Here is a 21,441-nt window from a genome sequence, read left to right on the forward strand (position 1 = left end):
ATGCTCCTTCCTTCCCACCATGAGGTCAACAACAATGTTCCTAGTTATCACCTGCACCGTTATGTATGTATGGCGTTTTACCTGCACAATCGAGGTGAGAAATCCTGTTTAGTCTACTCAATCAAGATTACCTGGGTGCGTTGGTTTCACCTGCAGAATCCAAGGGTGAAATAATCCTCTCTCCCTAGTCCCTATACAAAGACAAACTTAGTCAGACAGTGACTACCTTCTCAATGGGTTTATCTCTGATCATTAAAATGGAAACGTGGCAGAGGCACTACATCTCATGTTCTTTGTATGTATGCCATATCACCTGCAGAATCCAGAGGTGAAATCCTCTCACTCAAGAAAACCTGGCTCTATTCTACCCTAATTCATTCTGTGATCACCTTCTCCATGTGTTTATCTGTCTGGGTTTTAAAAGTGCAACCATTACGTTGCAGTCAGCGGCACAGGAAGTCTAACGTTCCATCCTGCATACTCAGCTCAGCGTTCGGGACCATTTACACTTCGCCGTAGAAACTGTTCACCTAGTATAGTAACCAGGCCATAGCACAGCATCTGGCTGTGGCTCTACTACTCTGATCAGCTCAGTTGTCGAGTAGGTAATAGGTACCTACATATACATGGGGTCTCTACGCATTAACATTCTCAAATCTCAGACTAACACATATATATATATATATATATATATATATGAGAGAGGCTGCATTTACAGGCAGCCCAATTCTGATATTTTGCTCAATTATTGGCAAAGGATCTGATCGGTCAAAAGACCAGCTAGTGGCAGAAGATCAGAATTAGGCCGCCTGTGTAAACGCAGGCAAGTTTCTCCAGTCTTTCACTGCCCTTCACAGATGTTATAGCACTGGGTATGTAAAACCAATATAGCAGAAACTAGGTGGAATCTGAATATGAGGTGGTGTGACGAGAGCAGAGAGGAAGATATATCCTCTTGGCATGAATGGCAGCCAGAACCCACTGTTTCCGCTGAGGCCCGCAGAAGCCCAGTTTGGGCTGGAAGAAAACTGAAGAGAAAAGATTTTTTTCTGGAATCAAAATATTTAATAGGTGCATATCAAGTATTATTATACCATGTATAAAATTTTTGATCACAATATGAAGCAATGAAACTCTTCAATCAGGCTGACAGCAGCAGGTAAAGGATGCCACAAAATAATAACTAATGACTAAATTAGAATAGGCAACTAAAATTATAGAAAAATGCCATATGTTGTAGTAGCATTGTTGGAAATTATAGACATTACTTTTTTTTTCAACATCTTTTTCTTCAATAAGTGCAATAAAAACAGAACACAACACTAAAGCTGAAGCGAAGCGTCCACTTGACGTCTAGACAGTTACTGTAGTCCACGGCAGTGGTAGGTAGAGTACACGACTGGGGGCAGGTGAGATTGCAAATGTTCCCAAAATTCTCATAGGTTTTCCAAATATCCCAGTTGAAGGATTCCTGGATTTCCTGCTTTCTCCCTCCTGATTCCATGAATCTTTCAACCGGGAGTTCTGGAAAACCTGGAATGTTGGGCAGTTACCGGAATCTTGCAACCCTAGGGACGGTGGGGACGAAGCAAAGCTCACAGAGGAGAAGGAAACTATTAGCTTGCGAGTCGATACAGAAGAGAGAAAATTATTTTCTGTTCTGTATATTTGCGCCTTGAGCAGTAGGAAGGAATGCACATCACAGTTTGCTGCTTTAGAGACCATAGCATAATTTAAAACATTTTGCATTTGCATGTCTTTAAAAAATCCTGAATTCTTTGAATGAAAAGGACATCACCACGAAAACAAACAAACAAACAAAAAAGGAACGGAGATCAGAGAGAAGAAGAAAGGGAGGAACAGGCTGAAATTCAAATGGACCAGTAACAAAGAAAAAAACTAACATTGTACACTACATTTCCCATCACCCCGCTTCTCTAGGTTGTGACCCCGAACCCCTGACCCCTATAGGTGCTAACTTCAGGCACCTTCCCCCTGGAGGCTACGTAGCGTTAGAGCCATATATTCTCTACATGGCTATGGTTAGCATTAGCATCCTCGCTGGCTGTTCCTCACATGGACAGGTGATGAACTGCTAAGTTCTGCGGACTGGGGACGTGGAAGGCTTGGGAAGGAGGGAACCCTTTGGGGTGTTAAAGGGGTGGTGGTACCCAGGAAGGAAATCCATGGCAAGGTTAGGGGTGGGTGGTGCTCAGGAGAGGTCTTCTGAGGCATGGATGATTTCAGGCTGGTGAAGTTAATGGGGACAGTCCAAGTTCAACAGGTGGCATGTATGTGTGTACCAATGTGTCTATACGTAGGTTTTGTATGTGTGCATTATCGGTATGTGATTTGTGTAACTACTTGTGTAAGTGCAAATGTGTGTATCTATGTGTGTGTCGCCGTGTATATGTAGTGTGTGTGCGTGGCCTCATCGGCCCTTGCTGTACCCAGGAAAGAACTGGTCCAACAGCAGCTGTAGAGTTTTGTTGAGGACCATGATGTAATCTTTACCCAGGTCGTGGCGACATGCAGGGCAGGTGTACACTTCCGCTCGGAAAGACCGCTGCAAACAGGTCTGGGAGGGAGGGAGAGAGTGAGAGACAAAGAGTGAGAATGCCACAGATCACAGAACAGCATGGGTATCTTAAAGCTCAGACACACTGGTAGGATTGTCAAATGTTCGCCTGCCGACAGTATTTAGCACCTCTGAAGTGTGTCGGCAGTCAATCTCTTTTGTGTTCACACAGCAAAGACCTTGGAAGTCGTCAGCCACTCATCCTTGTTATTAAAATACTCCAAACCAGAAGGTGACAGTAGCTATGTTTGGCAATGCATATCTGTGCGTATTGCTTATGGTTTAGATTCAAAGCCATCTTGCTAAGTTGTAGAAAACCCTTGTTGATACTAGCCTTATGGCCACAGCTAGATAACTACCTAGCAAGATGACGAATAAACAATTGAATTCACTATCCATAATCCTAAACGGCCAGTGCCAGCCCATAGCCAAATGTTTAGCTAGCGTTAGCATATTCGCTAGCTAGCACAACATAGCTAGTTAGCTATCTAAGGAAATATTTAGTGTTGTGTGCATTGTGTCTGTGCACTTAGCTAGCTACCATCCTATAGCATACAGTGCATATGAAGTATAACGGTTTCATCCAGGAATGTACGGTGAAAATGCCATTTTAATTATTTTTTGGGCTCCTCTACATGGGGGTTCGTGCTCTCTGACTGGCTCAAAGTCAAGTTTTTGGTCACTGACGAGCATCGCTGTTCATCACGCAGCAGGTACCGCTTTCATTCTAGCAAGAAAAGGAACGGCTTCCCACTGTGATAAGTACCTAGCGGCAGTGACATGCTCGGTGTGTTTCATACTTAATAAGGTTATTTTGTCTTGTGGTGTTCCTCAACCATCCCTTCTTAGACCTTTGTTGTTTCAATGTATCTAATATCTCGTTTTCTTTTTTTGTCACGTCACCATATTTTTTCAACTTTTGTTTATCATTTACATTGCTACGCCACAAGTAGTCATCAATTATAGTCCAGCAAACAATCATTACAATGGATGCAAGTGCACACACACACACGTTACACACTTTGCAGACGTTGTGCGCGCAGACAGTGGTGACCGGTTGGTAGGCCAGCTCTTGGCAGCAGACACACATGAAGGTCTGTTCCACCTTCCTCAAGAAGTTCTACAGAGAAAGACAGGAACACAGGCACAGCTGTCACAATAGTAACAGCAGCATCACACATCTTAGTTAGCCATGGATCATCTGCTTCATTTCATTTAATAGAAGTGCATACAAGTCCTTGTAGGTAGGTTGTGTAGCTAGCTAAGACTTGTGTTGGTTCAGCTATTGTTTAGAAGTAGGAAGTCAGGAGACTACATTGTGAGGCAGTATTGTGTAGAAGGAAATCAGTCAATTAAAATACATTTATTAAGCCCTAATCGATGGATTTCACATGACTGGGCAGGGGCCCACCCACCGGGGAGCCAGGTTCACCCACCGGGGAGCCAGGTTCACCCACCGGGGAGCCAGGTTCACCCACCGGGGAGCCAGGTTCACCCACCGGGGAGCCAGGTTCACCCACCGGGGAGCCAGGTTCACCCACCGGAGAGCCAGGTTCACCCACTGGAGAGCCAGGTTCACCAGCCAATCAGAATTAGTTTTTCCCCACAAAAGGGCTTTATTACAGACAGAAATACTCCTCAGCACCCCCCTTCCCCCTCCTCAGATGACCCCGCAGGTGAATAAGCTGGATGTGGAGGTCCTGGGCTGGTGTGGTTGCACGTGGTCTGCGGTTGTGAGGCTGGTTGGATGTTACACCTGCCAGGTGGATGGATTATCTTGGCAAAGGAGAAATACTCACTAACAGGGATGTACACAAATTTGTGCAGAAAACTTGAGAGAAATACGCTTTTTGTGCATATGGAACATTTCTGGGATTTTTATTTCAGCTCATGAAAAATGGGACCAACACTTTATATGTGCGTTTATATTTGTATTCAGTATAGTTGTAGTTAGTCTAGTGGTCAGCGAGGTGAGGTAGTTAGTGAGGTGGCTGAGGTAGGGTGGTGGATACATACCGGCCCCTCCTTGAGGTGTCCCATGGCCTCGTCCCAGTTCTTCTTGTTGGGTTGGTCCTCCTTGATGAGGCTCTGCTGCTGCTCTGTCAGCTGGAACGCCTCCTCCATCTTCAGACGCTTGGCTCGGGGCTCCGCCGACTCCTTACACACCTCTGACAAAGCACACCAACACACGTTGTTTATGGATGCATGTACACATATCGATTCTATTCAAAGATGGGGTAACATTTTATTTGACGCCTTCAAAACAACCCCTGAAATGACTTGTCATAACTGGCTTCATATCTTTTGGTAATTCTCCCCCCCCCCTTTTCCCTAGTGGCAATTCCACATAGCAGTGCACAAGATATACAGTATACTGTACACACAAAGCTAAAAATACATCTTGTTGGTCTCTGGCTTATATTCCTAGCTGTGTCTCAACAGGTACCTGTCTCCTTGTCCTTGGGTGTCTTCTGACTGCCGTTGCTCTGTGGCTGTTCTGTACCCTCCATGGGCTTCTTCTCGTCCTCCTTCACCTTCTTCTCCAGGGGGAGTAGCCGTGGCCGTCCCCGTCCAGGTTGCTTCTTGCTCCTAGTGCACCCTGGTCGAGCGTTAGCCTCCTTCTTGGTCTTGTTGGCCATGGCCTCCACGTAGCCTGGAGGATACTGTGGAGGCAAAGAGACAGAGTCATACGAAAACACAGAGGACACTAGTAGGGGCACTCAGTTAGACAGTCAAGACCGTCAGATAAAAACATCAACTGTCTTTAACAAACAAAGGATCAATACAATATTTGTGGTTACTGAAAATATACTATTTCACAGCGGTTTAGATGGTACAACGATTATTTACACTATACAGTACTTGTTTTGTCAATAAAAATGAAATTAGGCAAACTATTCACATTTTTCCAACAAGGAAATGGTGCAGCAATTTCAAATATTGCACATATCATTTGAGAAATGAAGACATAAAAAGAGAGACAGCCACTGAAACAGCAGTCATAACCAAAAGCCTGTCCTATCCTTCTCATACAATCATAATGTCCTATAAAACAAATGCAGGTGGACAGGAGACCCTCACTTACCTGTACAGCTAGGCCCAGTTTCTGGATGCGCTCCAGGCCCTCAGGTGTCCAGGGAGCAGGCTCCAGGTCATCCCTCCGCAACAGGTACCGCCACACCAGGAAACCACACTTCCCTATCTCCGGCCAGTACTTCACCACCTGAGACATACACCGAAAAACAATTACTGCTGTTCCACGGAACACAGACTTGAATCGGAATGTTCGTTCTAGAAATTCTATTTCTATGGGCAGATAGTTACATCTTCACTGGATGTTGCTGCTGTCTAACAGGAGTTTATAGTAAGACAGGGATAGCACTAAAAATAATATCGCATTGAAAATTCCTCATTCAAAAAAAGATGGCAAAAAGAGCAGATTAAATATTTCCTAATCTTGTTTTGTTAGCGATTGCTACAGCCCTGAAACCATGCGTGTTGTGTTTACCGTAACGGCCCATCTGGGGAAATCAAGATGTGTTCAAAAAGCCCAACAATATCTTCATCTGATTTATTTTGATGCTGTTTGTATTACATTTGTAATGGATTTCTGATTTTTTTTACAACCAAACGGCTGTTAACAGTTCGTCACAAGGGACTAGGAGAGAGGTAACACAAAGGATCCAAAATGGCATGCTCCAGTCTATGTTCATGAGAGGAGGTTGAGTGACAGGCAAGGAGCCACCAGGGCTCTATTCCAATATCCACACTATAGCATACAACTTAGTATAAAGCAATGTAATGGCAATACAAACAAAATACTATTGCATGGAAGTACAGTTGAAGTCAGAAGTTTACATACACCTTAGCCTAACATTTAAATTCAGTTTTTCACAATTCCTGACATTTAACCCTAGTAAAAATTCCCTGTCTTAGGTCAGATAGAATCACCACTTTATTTTAAGAATGTGAAATGTCAGAATAATAGTAGAGAAAGATTTATTTCATCACATTCCCAGTGGGTCAGAAGTTTACATACACTAAATTAGTATTTGGTAGCATGGCCTTTAAATTGTTTAACTTGGGTCAAACATTTCACGTAGCCTTCCACAAGCTTCCCACAATAAATTGGGTACATTTTGGCCCATTCCTCCTGACAGAGCTGGTGTAACTGAGTCAGGTTTGTAGGCCTCCTTGCTCACACACGCTTTTTCAGTTCTGCCCACAAATTTTCTATAGGATTGAGGTCAGGGCTTTGTGATGGCCACTCCATTACCTTGACTTTGTTGTCCTTAAGCCATTTTGCCACAACTTTGGAAGTATGCTTGGGGTCATTGTCCATTTGGAAGACCCATTTGCGACTAAGCTTTATCTTGCTGACTGGTATCTTGAGATGTTGCTTCAATATATCCACATCATTTTCCTACCTCATGATGCCATCTGTTTTGTGAAGTGCACCAGTCCCTCCTGCAGCAAAGCACCCCCACAACATGATGCTGCCACTCCGTGCTTCACGGTTGGGATGGTGTTCTTCGGCTTGCAAGCCTCCCCCTTTTTCCTCCAAACATAACAATGGTCATTATGGCCAAACAGTTCTATTTTTGTTTCATCAGAACATTTCTCCAAAAAGTATGATCTTTGTCCCCATGTGCAGTTACAAACCGCAGTCTGGCTTTTTATGGCGGGTTTGGCGCAGTGGCTTCTTCCTTGGTGAGCGGCCTTTCAGGTTATGTCGATATAGGACTCGTTTTACTGTGGATATAGATACTTTTGTACCGGTTTCCTCCAGCATCTTCACAAGGTCCTTTGCTGTTGTTCTGGGAATGATTTGCACTTTTCGCACCAAAGTACGTTCATCTCTAGGAGACAGAACGCATCTCCTTCCTGAGCGGTATGACGGCTGCGTGGTCCCATGGTGTTTATACTTGCGTACTATTGTTTGTACAGATGAACGTGGTACCTTCAGGCGTTTGGAAATTGCTTCCAAGGATGAACCAGACTTGTGGAGGCCTACAATCTTTTTTCTGAGGTCTTGGGCTGATTTCTTTTGATTTTCCCATGATGTCAAGCAAACAGGCACTGAGTTTGAAGGTAGCCTTGAAATACATCCACAGGTACACCTCAAATTGACTCAAATAGTATCAATTAGCCTATCAGAAACTTCTAAAGCCATGACTTTCTGGAATTTTCCAAGCTGTTTAAAGGCACAGTCAACTTAGTGTATGTAAACTTCTGACCCACTGGAATTATGATACAGTGAATTACAAGTGAAATAATCTGTCTGTAAACAATTTTTGTCGTGCACAAAGTAGATTGCCAAAACTAGAGTTTGTTAACACGAAATTTGTGGAGTGGTTGAAAAACGAGTTTTAATGACTCCAACCTAAGTGTATGTAAACTTCCCGACTTCAACTGTATGTATTGCCATTTCATACGATAGAAGTTAGCCCCCCTAGCTAATGTACCTTGTAGATGCCATCGTAGCGGTTGCCCTCCTCTGGGGCGTACTTGCTGATGCGTCGTCCCTTGGAGCTCCGCACCACCCTCACTGGCTTCCCCGCACGCCAGTTCCTGGACTCCGCCCCGTCCTTGTCGTTGATGGGGGCGTCACAGTTCAGCGCCAGGGCCCTGAGAGAGCAAGGGTCAAAGGGTCATGTGACAAAGGGAGCTAGCTTTCATTCTAGTTCAGCACTAACACATTTGATTCAGCACCCTTTGCGTCTCCAGGACAGGTTGAAGAACACTGGTTTTCAAAAGTTTAACCTTGACTTGAGTAAAAAAAGTACACTATGAAGCCTGCTGTCTTGGTTGAAACCGGTGAGAGAAACAGGACAGGTGGTACTTCTTTTGTTTGTTTGTTTACTGTACCTGTTGTAGTGGGTTAGGGTCTGGTCAAAGGAATGCTCCCCGATGCGTTTGTTCCCTGAAAGGTCGCGACCCCCGCTGCCCGTGTAGGTGAACTCATCTCCCCTGTCCTGACAGTGGAGGTCAGAGGGTTAAAAGGAGACACACACACACACACACACACACACACACACACACACACACACGCACACCCCCATATATAAACACAGTCCTAAAAACACAGCCCCTGCACATACTGGACTAATCTTGCATTTTCTTTAGCTGAAGTCACAAATATGAAATCTCAGCCTGAGACTCACAGCTAAATCAACATACAGTGCCTTGCAAACGTATTCATAACCCTTGGATTTCTTCATATTTTATTGTGTTTCAAAGTGGTCAACAATCTACTCAAAATACTCTAATGTCAAAGTGGAAGAAAAATTCAAACTTTTTTTTAAAAAGATGAATAAAAATGTGATAACTATTTTCTAATTAGTTATGTACATAAGAATTCAGCCCCTTTGTTTAGGCAAGCCTAAATTAGTTCAGGAGTAAAATGTGGCTTAACAAATCAAATAATAATGTAAATTACATGGACTCACTGTGTGAAATAATAGGGGTTCACATGATTCAACTACAAAGACCAGGGAGCTTTTTGAAAGTCTCAAAGAAGGACAGTGATTGGTAGATGGGTAACAATAACAAATCAGACAATGAATATCTCTAAGCATGGTCAAGTAAATAATTATGCTGTGGATTATGTATTGAACCACCTAGACACATCAAAAATACAGTCGTCCTTCTAAACTGAGCTGCAGGATAAGGCTCCAGAGTGGCACAGCGGTCTAAGGCACTGCATCTCAGTGCTAGAGGCGTTACTACAGACCCTGGTTTGATTCCAGGCTGTATCACAACCGGCCATGATCGGGAGTCCCATAGGGTGGCACACAATTGGCCCAGCGTCGTTAGGGTTTGGCCGGGGTAGGCCGTCATTGTAAATAAGAATTTGTTCTTAATAACTGACTTGCCTAGTTAAATAAAGATTACATTTTTTTAAAAAAATTTAAAGACAGGAATTAAGCTGCTCAGGGATGTTCCCATGAGGCCATTGGTGATTTTAAAACAGCTATGGAGTTCAATGGCTGTGATGGGAGAAAACTGAGGACAGATCAACAACATTGTAGGGACTCCACAATAATTACATAAGTGACAAAGTGAAAAGAAGAATACAAATATACAGAATATTCCAAAACATGCGCCTTGTATGGCACTAAAGTAATTCTGAAAACAAAAACTGCCAAAGGAATACACTGGCCTAAATGCAAAGCCTCATGTTTTGGGCAAATCCAACACAACATCACTGAGTAACTGCCTCCTTACTTTCAAGCATGGTAGTGGCTGCATCATGTTATGGGTATGCTTGTCATCAGCAAGGACTAGAGTTTTTCAGGATAAAAAGATACAGGATGGAGCTAAGCACAGGCAAAATCATAGAGGAAAACCTTGGAGAGTAATTTACCTTTCAGCAGGACAATAACCTACAACACAAGGCCAAATTTACACTGGAGCTGCTTACCAAGAAGACAGTGAATGTTCCTGAGTGGCCAAGTTACAGTTTCAAAGTAAATCTGCTTAATAATCTATGGCAAGATTTGAAAATTACTGTCTAGCCATGATCCCCAACATCTTGACAGAACTTGAAGAATTCTGAAAAGAATAATGGGCTAATATTGCACAATCCAGGTGTGTAAAGCTCTTAGAGACTTACAAAAGAAGACTCACAGCTGTAATCACTGCCAAAGGGGTTTCTAACATGTATTGACTCAGGGAGCAGAATGCTTCAGCAACGACTATATTTTACTTATTTAATTTCTATTAATTAAAAAAATAATAATCTTCCAATTTCACAATTAAATCCATTTTCTTCCCACTTTTTATAAATAGAATGAAGAAATCCAAGGAGTATGAATATACAGTGCCTTCGGAAAGTATTCATACCCCTTAACCTTTTTCACATTGTGTGAAAAAGGTTAATGTAAAAAATAAATGATGATTTGAAACCTGGTATTTAGATATGGCTATGGCAGATTTCAGTTTGAGTATTTGGGGGGTTATATCGTGGTTTAATTGTCAAATGTTTTACTGCAATTTATGGTAAGAAAAATCTATTTTATTCTAAAATAGATTTTTTCTTAAATCTACACACTCATTTATAAAAAAAATAAAAAACGGAAATATCACATTTACATAAGAATTCAGACCCTTTACTCAGTACTTTGTTGAAGCACCTTTGGCAGTGATTACAGCATCGAGTCTTCTTGGAAATGACACTACAAGCTTGGCACACCTACATTTGGGTAGTTTCTCCCATTCTTCTCTCCAGATCCTCTCAAGCTCTGTCAGGTTGGATGGGGAGCATTGCTGCACAGATATTTTCAGGTCTCTCCAGAGATGTTCAATCAGGTTCAAGTCTGGGATCTGGCTGGGTCACTCAAGGACAATCAGAGACTTGTCCCGAAGCCACTCCTGCGTTGTCTTGGCTGTGTGCTTCGGGTCGTTGTCCTGTGGAAGTTGAACCTTCGCCCCACTCTGACGTCCAGAGCGTCAAGGATCTTTCTGTACTTTGCTCCGTTCATTTTCCCTCGATCCTGACTAGTCTCCCAGTCCCTGAAAGACATCCCCACAGCATGATGCTGCCACCACCATGCTTCACCGTAGGGATGGTGTCAGATTTCCTCCAAACGTGACTCTTTGCACGCAGGACAAAGTGTTCAATCTTGGATTCATCTGACCAGAGAATCTTGTTTCTCATGGTCTGAAAGTCCTTTAGGTTCCTTTTGGCAAACTCAAAGCGGGCTTTCGTGTGCCTTTTACTGAGCTGTGGCTTCCGTCTGGCCACTCTACCACAAAGGCCTGATTGGTGGAGTGCTGCAGAGATGGTTGTCCTTCTGAAAGGTTCTTCCATCTGTCAGTGACCATTGGGTTCTGGAAGGCTGTCCCATCTCCACAGAGGAACTCCAGAGCTCTGTCAGAGTGACCATCGCATCCGTCTTGAACCTCTACGGACAATTCCTGCGACCTGATGGCTTGGTTTTTGCTCTGACATGCACTGTCAACTGTGGGACCTTATATAGACAGGTGTGTGCCTTTCCAAATCATGTCCAATCAATTGAATTTACCACAGGTGGACTCCAATCAAGTTGAAGAAACATCTCAAAAATGATCAATGGAAACAGGATGCACCTGAGCTCAATTTTGAGTCTCAAAGCGATGGGTCTGAATACTTAAGTGAATAAGGTATCTCAGTTTTTTATTTTTAATAAATTTGCAAAAATGTCTAAAAACCTGTTTTCGCTTTGTTGTTATGGGGTATTGTGTGTAGACACCATTATCAAAAGTGAACACAAATGCAATTACGCATGTAATGCATTTATTATAAAGGTGCATTTTTATGGTGAAAATTCTCTTCCCCAAACATGAAACTCACGTGCTGCTTATGTATGCCATTTAGGCTCTAAACCCCTTGTAAAGCGGATTAATGTGCTTAATTTTAAAACGTTATTTGACACTTTAGTTGTGATAAACAATGTGCTTAATATTAGGAAAGTTGAGAAATAAACATAGTAGGCCTAGTCATTACAAAGCTGATGGGATCCTCCTCTTTTTAGTAGAGACAATCACCCTGTTTTCTCGTGCAATTGTATAGAAATGTTGCGCAACATGAGCTCTCATGTAGTGTTTGATTAGATTTTCGATTACATTTGCATTGATGTCAGAGTGATTAGAGAACAATAGAGTGCTGAGTACCAGGCAGTTAGCAAGTTTGGTAGGCTACTAATGACCATCAACAGCATCAGAGCTTGGAGAAGCCTAATTACCGTGACTAAACAGTCATGTGGAATTTGACTACCTTCATGACTCGTGACCGCCGGTGTGGCGGTAATATGTTCACCGCAACAACCCTAGTTACTATACATAACTTTAACCCAGTGTATAATAGATTCTCCAAAATGTAAATATTCCTGGCATTTATATTATATTCCAGCCGTACTTTATCAAAAGCCTTTTCAAAGTCAGCTATGAATACCAGGCCTGGTTTCCCAGATTTTTTTTTATAGTGCTCTATTGTTTTCAGTACTTGTCTTATATTATCTCCAATGTATCGTCCATTTAAAAACCTGTCCGATTAGGATGAATAATATCCGACAATACCTTTTAAAATTCTATGCACTATGCATTTTGCTAGAACTTTTGCATCACAACACTGAAGTGTAAGGGCCCTCTAATTTCTTAAATTGGCTGGATCTTTGTATTTACAACTTGGGTCCTGTTTCAGTAATAATGAAATCAGACCTACTTGTTGAGTATCTGATAATCTACCATTTTTATAGAAGTGGTTAAAACATGATGATAATGGTCCTCTGAGTATATCAAAAAAGGTTTGGTGCACATCAACTGGTATGCCATCCAGCCCTGGAGTTTTCCCAGACTAAAAGGCATTAATTGCATCAAGAAGTTCCTTCTCTGTAATTTGGCCTTCACATGAGTCTTTCTGTACAGATGTTAATTGTATTATTCTATTAATAATGTAAAATTAACTTCGGTTAATGGAGACCGAACCGAAAACATACAGTGGGGGAAAAAAGTATTTGATCCCCTGCTGATTTTGTACGTTTGCCCACTGACAAAGAAAGGATCAGTCTATAATTTTAATGGTAGGTTTATTTGAACAGTGAGAGACAGAATAACAACAAAAATATCCAGAAAAACGCATGTCAAAAATGTTCTAAATTGATTTGCATTTTAATGAGGGAAAATAAGTATTTTACCCCCTCTCAATCAGAAAGATTTCTGGCTCCCAGGTGTCTTTTATACAGGTAACGAGCTGAGATTAGGAGCACACTCTTAAAGGGAGTGCTCCTAACTGCAGCTTGTTACCTGTAAAAAAGACACCTGTCCACAGAAGCAATCAATCAATCAGATTCCAAACTCTCCACCATGGCCAAGACCAAAGAGCTCTCCAAGGATGTCAGGGACAAGACAAGGCTGGAATGCGCTACAAGACCATCGCCAAGCAGCTTGGTGAGAAGATGACAACATTTGGTGCGATTATTCGCAAATGGAAAAACACAAAAGAACTGTCAATATCTCTCGGCCTGGGGCTCCATGCAAGATCTCACCTCGTGGAGTTGCAATGATCATGAGAATGGTGAGGAATCAGCCCAGAACTACACGGGAGGATCTTGTCAATGACCTCAAGGCAGCTGGGACCATAGTCACCAAGAAAACAATTGGTAACACACTACGCCGTGAAGGACTGAAATCCTGCAGCGCCCGCAAGGTCCCCCTGCTCAAGAATACATATACAGGCCCGTCTGAAGTCTGCCAACGAACATCTAAATGACTCAGAGGATAACTGGTGAAAGTGTTGTGGTCAGATGAGACCAAAATGGAGCTCTTTGACATCAACTCAACTCGCTGTGTTTGGAGGAGGAGGAATGCTGCCTATGACCCCAAGAACACCATCTCCACCGTCAAACATGGAGGTGGAAACATTATGCTTCGGGGGTGTTTTTCTGCTAAGGGGACAAGACAACTTCACCGCATCAAAGGGACGATGGACAGGGCCATGTACCGTCAAATCTTGGGTGAAAACCTCCTTCCCTCAGCCAGGGCATTGAAAATGGGTCGTGGATGGGTATTCCAGCATGACAATGACCTAAAACACATGGCCAAGGCAACAAAGGAGTGGCTCAAGAAGACGCACATTAAGGTCCTGGAGTGGCCTAGACAGTCTCCAGACCTTAATCCCATAGAAAATCTGTGGAGGGAGCTGAAGGTTCGAGTTGCCAAACGTCAGCCTCGAAACCTTAATGACTTGGAGAAGATCTGCAAAGAGGAGTGGGACAAAATCCCTCCTGAGATGTGTGCAAACCTGGTGGCCAACTACAAGAAACGTCTGACCTCTGATTGCCAACAAGGGTTTTGCCACCAAATACTAAGTCATGTTTTGCAGAGGGGTCAAATACTTATTTCCCTCATTAAAATACAAATCATTTTATAACATTTTTGACATGCGTTTTTCTGGATTTTTTGTTGTTGTTATTCTGTCTCTCACTGTTCAAATAAACCTACTATTAAAATTATAGACTGATAGTTTCTTTGTCAGTGGGCAAACGTACAAAATGAGGGGATCAAATACTTTTTTCCCCCCACTGTATGCTTAAAGTACTTTGCTTCCTCTTTCAAAATATAGTTTGGTGAATCATGGGTGACTACGTCATTTGTAACAAGTTCCAGTAAATTATCTTTGGTAGCTTTTCTGTGTCGTTTTCCCCCATATTCCATCCAGTTCGCTTTATTTTTATAATATATTACTGCACACTTGATCTTTCTTGCATAAGTTCCTCCTTTTCTTTTATAGTCTTTCCTCTAATGTATTCTGTGCCTCTATGGTACCATTTTTATTGACAACTATCTGTACTGTTAGTCCATCTATTTCCTTTGATAATATTCATTATTTTGACCTAAATTGATATTGTTTTAAAGATGAGTATTGAATTGTATGGCCTCTAAAAGGCACATTTAAAAGTGTCCCATACAATAAGGGGATCTGCTCTACCTATATTATGTTGGAAAAAGGCAGATTATTCAAATGATTCTGTCCTGGTTAAAACAAGTTGTCATCCAATAGGCTTTGATGAAATTTCCAATATCCTCGCCAACGTGGAAATTCTCTAAGGATAATGTATAAGCCAATTATTTGATGGCATTCTGTCCCCTATCAACACTTTTTAAACTTTTCGGTGCCAGCGAGAATGACATAAGAAAGTAGTCAAGACGACTAGCTTGATTGAGCCTCTGCCATGTATATCTCACTAGGTCAGGACACACACACACACACACACACACACACACACACACACACACACACTAGTTCCAATATATCCATGACATTCGTGATTTCCTTATATGCATAAGGGTGATAGTGCGATGTCCTTTACGGTCCATTGAGGTATTTAAAACCGTATTATAATCTCCCACCATAATAATAGAGTTTTGTATTGCTTGTAGGCTTGATAAATTATTATATATATTTTCAAAGAAGCGTGGATCATCATAATTTGGATGAGCCAAATTAATGAGCCAAATCTGTTTATGGTCCAATAACATATTTAAAAGAATCCATCTACCTTGCGGATCTGTTAGGACAATTTGCACATTCAGATCAGAATTCTTGTTATTAATTAAAAATCACCCCTTTCGAGTTTCTTTGCCCATGGTAAAAGTACATTTCTCCACCCCAGTCCTTCTTCCACAGAACTTCATCTAAAATTGTTGAATGAGTTTCCTGTAAACAATAGATATTATATTCCTTCTCTTTTAACCAGGTAAACACTGAGCGTCTTTTCTTATCTACTAAGCCATTACAATTATAACTGGCTATGTATGGGTATGAACACTTTAGCAAAATCCAGTGAAAATAGGTTCAAAGTCCATCCTAATCCATCCTCCGGACGAATCCTAGTTAAACATTCATCATAGTGGTTTAAATGCACTCTCCAGAGCTGCGCTGTATTCTTAAAGGATGTACACTGCGTAATCCTTTAAGAAAGTCAAACATGTTAAAGGGAGAGAAGGAGAGTGGGGGTGGGTGGGAGAGAGAGAGAGACAGACAACATCTGTGTGAGGACCAGATGGATGGGTAGACAGACTACCATCCTCCCATGCTAAAGACAAGACAGAGCAAGAACAAACAACATGGGACATTAGAGGAAGTGAGAATAGAGAGGGAAAACAGAGGGAGAGGGCCCGCTCCCACGCTCCTAGATTGCTTAGTTCAAAACACAACAACCGCAGAAATGAAAAAAAAAAAAATATAAAAAAAAAGAAACCCACCACTTCATCCTCGAAGCCTCCGGCCAGCACCAGCGAATAGGAGCCATCGTTACTGCGGCCGTGGATACCTCCCACGTGGGGCCTGTGCACTCCCGCTTCACTCACCTTGGAACACAGGAAGGGAGGAGAATATAGATAGGGAGAATGAACAGGAGTGGGGGAGAGTCAGGATGGGTGATGTGAGATATGGGAGGGATAGAGAAAGAGGGAAGGAACGTGTGATACAGGCTATGTCAACAAATCCGTGTCAGAATATCAGAGTTGATAACTATAAGCCAATAAAGTTCATTTAAAGTAACAATCTTTTCAGATTCAACATCGCCATGATTTGAAAATATAACATATTGTTCAAAACATTTTCTCTGTTCTCTCCGAGTTTGTGAGGAATCACCTAAACTGTATGACCCATGGTACGAAATCGTGTTGCTATTGGCTCACCTGAACGCGGAACTTCCATGTTGTTCCCACGGGAACACCAGGGACGGGCCCGTAGTGGTTGGAGGGGACGATAGTACATTCCTTAGTGCGCCCCACACAGGCCATACCCTGTAACAGGAGCATGGCATTCAAGGAAAGGACCTATTCATGTATGTTTTAGCTAGCACGTATTCCCACGCTGGACCACACACATTACATAAACAAAGGGCTTACTAGTAGAAGCTTTAGTTACCATAATAGCGTAATCAGACCTGAATGGCATTGTATAGAATAACAATAATCCATTTTCAGGACTGAATTCTTTTTTTTTTATTAAAGCGTTGGACAATTTGATTCATTCTTCAGTCTTATCTCATAACATTCCCAAATGATAAGACAAATAATGAAAAAAACAAAACCTCTAGCACTTTCATGTACATAGATGTTAATGTACAGAATAGCCTGTTTTCAATTAACATTGGATGCGTTCTTAATGGCACCATACTCCCTATAGTGCACTACTTTTGACCAGTGCCCTATGGACCCTTGTTAAAATTAGTGCACTAAATAGGCAATAGGGTTTCATTTGGGAAGCATCCATGTTGTATACTGGGAAACAATGGGGTTCTTTTTCCTCAAGTTTGGTTCCAAGAAAAGAACTTCACCCTGCTGAGTCATTTTAAATGGCATTGTTAGCGTCGCCTCACAGCTTGAGAGGAGAGAGCCAACAAAGAATTACACACGGCTTAGTCAGAGCAGAAAGGCCTCACTGTGGGCCTGGGCCATGTTCAGTGGGGACCAAACGGAAGGAAACGGAGTAAAAGGTAGAGGGTTTTGTTCAGTAGGGCTAGGGTTGCACATTTCGGGGAACTTTCAATAAATTCCATGATTTTCCCGAAATCCCAGTTCGAGGATTCCTAGAATCAGGAGGAAATAAGCAGGAATCCTCCAACCGGGATTTCAGGAAAATCAGATTTCATTGAAAGTTCCTGTAATTTTGCAACCCTAATTTGTAGGGTACAATGATGCAAAACATTTTGCAATGGAAAACGAAATTGAGTGGTTCTTATTGGACAAGTCCAGGTAGTCCCTCAGTGTCTCAGTCCGTTTTCTTCCCATTTGGTCACTACTGCTACCTCCCAATGCATTCCTTTAGAAGAACTCAGTGAGGGGATTCAATTAATATGGCCCGGGCAGGCGTGTTTTGCGTGGGGTAAAAGTTGATTGAATTCGTTTTGGACACGGGCTGTTTCCCAAACGTGAGCCAGGTGCCCCGTTCAAAGCGAAGTCAGCTCTAAACAAAAGTGAAGTAATTAAGGAGTAACCCAGGTGGTGAGGGTATGCAACAATACATCCCCACGCTGACCCTCAAGACAGAGGCCCCACAGGGGTGCGTGCTTAGTCCCCTCCTGTACTCCCTGTTCACCCACGACTCCAACACCATAATAAAAAGTTTGAAAACTACACGACGGTGGTAGGCCTAATCACCGACGACGATGACACAGCCTATAGGGAGGTCTGAGACCTGGCAGTGTGGTGCCAGGACAACAACCTCTCCCTCAAAGTCAGTAAAACAAAAGAGCTGACCATGGACTACAGGAAACAGAGGGCCGAGCACTCCCTCATTCACATCAACTGGGCTGTAGTGGAGCAGGTCGAGAGCTTCAAAGGCACGACAATGCCTCTTCCCCCTCAGGAGGCTGAAAAGTTCTACAGCTGCACCACCGAGAGCATCTTGATTGGCTGCATCACCACTTAGTATGACAACTGATTGGCATCCGACAGCAAGGCGCTACAGAGGGTAGTGCGTACGGTCCAGTACATTGCTCGGGCCGAGCTCCCTGCCCTCCAGGACCTCTATACCAGGCGGTGTCAGAGGAAGGCCCAACATTTATAGTCTGGAACCAACAGGAGGACCCTGAACAGCTTCTACCCCCAAGCCAAAGACTTTTAAACAAGACTGCTAATAGCTAATAAAATAGCTACCCGGACTACCTGCATTGACCCTTTTTACACAAATCTCTTGCACTGACTCTATGCACACACACTGAACCCTACCCACACACTCATACATGCTTACATTGACACCACAACACACACACACTCATACATGCTTACATTGACACCGCAACACACACACACACACACACACACACACACACACAACATACGCCCACACACACACACAAACATGCATACTCATGCCACACACACACACCACATACACTGCTGCTACTGTCTAGTATCTTTCCTGTTGCCTAGTCACTTTACGCCTACCTACAGTGCGTTCAGAAAGTATTTTGTGTCACTGGCCTACACACAACAGCCCATAATGTGGAATTATGTTTAGACATTTTTCCAAATTAATTAAAAATGAAAAGCTGAAATGTCTTGATTCAAAAAGTATTCAACCCCTTTGTTATAGCAAACCTTAAAGTTCAGGAGTAAAACAATTTGCTTAACAGGTCACATAATAAGTTGCATGGACTTACACAGTTGGCAAATAATAAAGTACCTCATCTCTGTACCCCACACATACAATTATCTGTAAGGTCCCTCAGTCGAACAGTGAATTTCAAACACAGACTCAACGACAAAGACCAGGGAAATTTTCCAATTAATCGCTTAGGGCACCTATTGGTAGATAGGTCGAAAAAAAAACAGACATTAAATATCCCTTTGAGCATGGTGAAGTTATTAATTACACTATAACTCAGTTGCCAGAGAGGAAGGAAACCGCTCAGGGATTTCACCATGAGGCCAGTGGTGACTTTAAAAACAGTTAGAGTTTAATGGCTGTGAAAGGAGAGGATGGATCACAACATTGTAATTACTCCACAATAGTAACCTAAATGACAGAGTGAAAAGGAAGACTTTTCAGTGAAACTGCAAAAAACAATGCAAAGAAATTAACTTTATATCCTGAAAACAAAGCATTATGTTTGGAGCAAATCCAACACAAAACATCAATGAGTATGTATTAGATATTTCTGTATTTTATTTTCAACACATTTGGGAAAAATTATAAAAACAGGTTTTCACTTTGTCATTATGGGGTATTGTGTGTAAATGGGGTGAGGAAAACAATATTTACTAAATTTTCAATTCAGGCTGTAACACATCAAATTATTAGTCAAGGGGTATGAATAGTTTCTGAAAGCACTGTATATGTAGTACATTGCTACCTCAATTACCTCGTCCCCTGCACTTCGGCTCGGTACTGGTACTCCCTGTATATAGCCACGTTATGTTTTTACTCATTATTTCCTGTGTATTGTGTCCTTGTGTCACTATTTACATTTTGGATTGTATTTTTTTTTAATCTTACTTTTAACTTTGCATTGTTGGAAAAGGATCCGATTTGATTTAATGAAAATAATTCTGTTTCCACATGCAAAAGTGGTTGCTTTTGATCAAATTTGGATGATGCACCATGCTGCTTTGTTGACAACATGACCGAGTGGCGAAGATTACTGTTCGATTTGAGAAGGACGCTCCTCCCTCACGGCTTTTGCCCGTTCACGTTACGGGCCATAGACCGGTGCCCCGCGCCTAAGCATAATCCAATCTGCCCAGTCACTCTGCTACAAAGCTGTGAAGAAGAGATCTACTTTGTATTGCTAATATTGTGACTCAACAGGCCGACGGCTCAGTTTACTCAACTAGCCTGGGCTTCTGTTAGCAGCACAAGGCGCTAGACAATGACAGTGTTGTCTGTCTGTCTGCCTGCCTGTGTGTGTGACTCGCTCACTTATTCAGCTGCCAAAAACCAAGGGGGTCCTCCTTCTGAGTGTCACATAACGTGAGTTGCGGCATTAACATATTTGCTCCAGTCCAGGCCAAGATATAGCCTCTTTCTAAAGTAAAATATACAAGTTCTCATTTGCAACTGCGACCTGGCCAAGATAAAGCATAGCAATTCGACACATACAACAACGCAGAGTTACACATGGAACAAACAAAACATACAGTCAATAATACAGTAGAACAAAAGAAAATAAAAAGTCTATATACAGTGAGTGCAAATGAGGTAAGTTAAGGCAATAAATAGGCCATGGTGGCGAAGTAATTACAATATAGCAATTAAACACTAGAATAGTAGATGTGCAGAAGATGAATGTGCAAGTAGAGATACTGGGGTGCAAAGGAGCAAGATAAATAAATAAATACAGTATGGGGATGAGGTAGGTAGATAGCCCATCTAAACAGCCCATCTATGTACAGGTGCAGTGATCTGTGAGCTGCTCTGACAGCTGGTGCTTAAAGCTAGTGAGGAAGATATGAGTCTCCAGCTTCAGAGATTTTTGCAGTTTGTTCCAGTCATTGGCAGCAGAGAACTGGAAGGAAAGATGACCAAAGGAGGAATTGGCTTTGGGGGTGACCAGTAAGACATACCTGCTGGAGCGCGTGCTACGAGTAGGTGCTGCTATGGTGACCAGTGAGCTGAGATAAGGCGGGGCTTTACCTAGCAGAGACTTGCAGATAACCTGTAGCCAGTGGGTTTGGCGATGAGTATGAAGCGAGGGCCAACCAACGAGAGCGTACAGGTCGCAATGGTGGGTAGTGTATGGGGCTTTGGTGACAAAACGGATGGCACTGTGATAGACTGCATCCAATTTGTTGAGTAGAGTGTTGGAGGCTATTTTATAGATGACATCACCGAAGTCAAGGATCGGTAGGATGGTCAGTTTTCCGAGGGT

General features: G+C 42.4%; 1 protein-coding gene across 4 annotated transcripts in view; it reads right to left on the reverse strand.

Annotated features, from left to right (window-relative positions):
- Positions 1-1,042: 1,042 nt before the first annotated feature.
- LOC115159112 (E3 ubiquitin-protein ligase UHRF1) overlaps positions 1,043-21,441 on the reverse strand; it is a 43,687-nt gene continuing 23,288 nt past the window's right edge. The window contains exons 8-17 of one of the 4 annotated variants that reach the window (XM_029708536.1): positions 16,763-16,870; positions 16,325-16,429; positions 8,447-8,553; positions 8,044-8,206; positions 5,664-5,801; positions 5,025-5,241; positions 4,595-4,746; positions 3,600-3,698; positions 2,451-2,578; positions 1,043-2,248 (exon numbers count right to left, since the gene is read on the reverse strand). In XM_029708536.1, the coding sequence (XP_029564396.1) occupies positions 2,050-2,248; positions 2,451-2,578; positions 3,600-3,698; positions 4,595-4,746; positions 5,025-5,241; positions 5,664-5,801; positions 8,044-8,206; positions 8,447-8,553; positions 16,325-16,429; positions 16,763-16,870 (1,416 nt within the window). In that variant the 3' untranslated portion in view covers positions 1,043-2,049. Of the gene's footprint in view, positions 2,579-3,195; positions 4,355-4,594; positions 4,747-5,024; positions 5,242-5,663; positions 5,802-8,043; positions 8,207-8,446; positions 8,554-16,324; positions 16,430-16,762; positions 16,871-21,441 lie in introns of those variants that run through there. The other 3 variants (XR_003868840.1, XM_029708539.1, XM_029708538.1) reach the window with 3 other exon arrangements.

Source organism: Salmo trutta, chromosome 23 (assembly GCF_901001165.1).
Source record: "Salmo trutta chromosome 23, fSalTru1.1, whole genome shotgun sequence".
NCBI lineage: Eukaryota > Metazoa > Chordata > Actinopteri > Salmoniformes > Salmonidae > Salmo > Salmo trutta.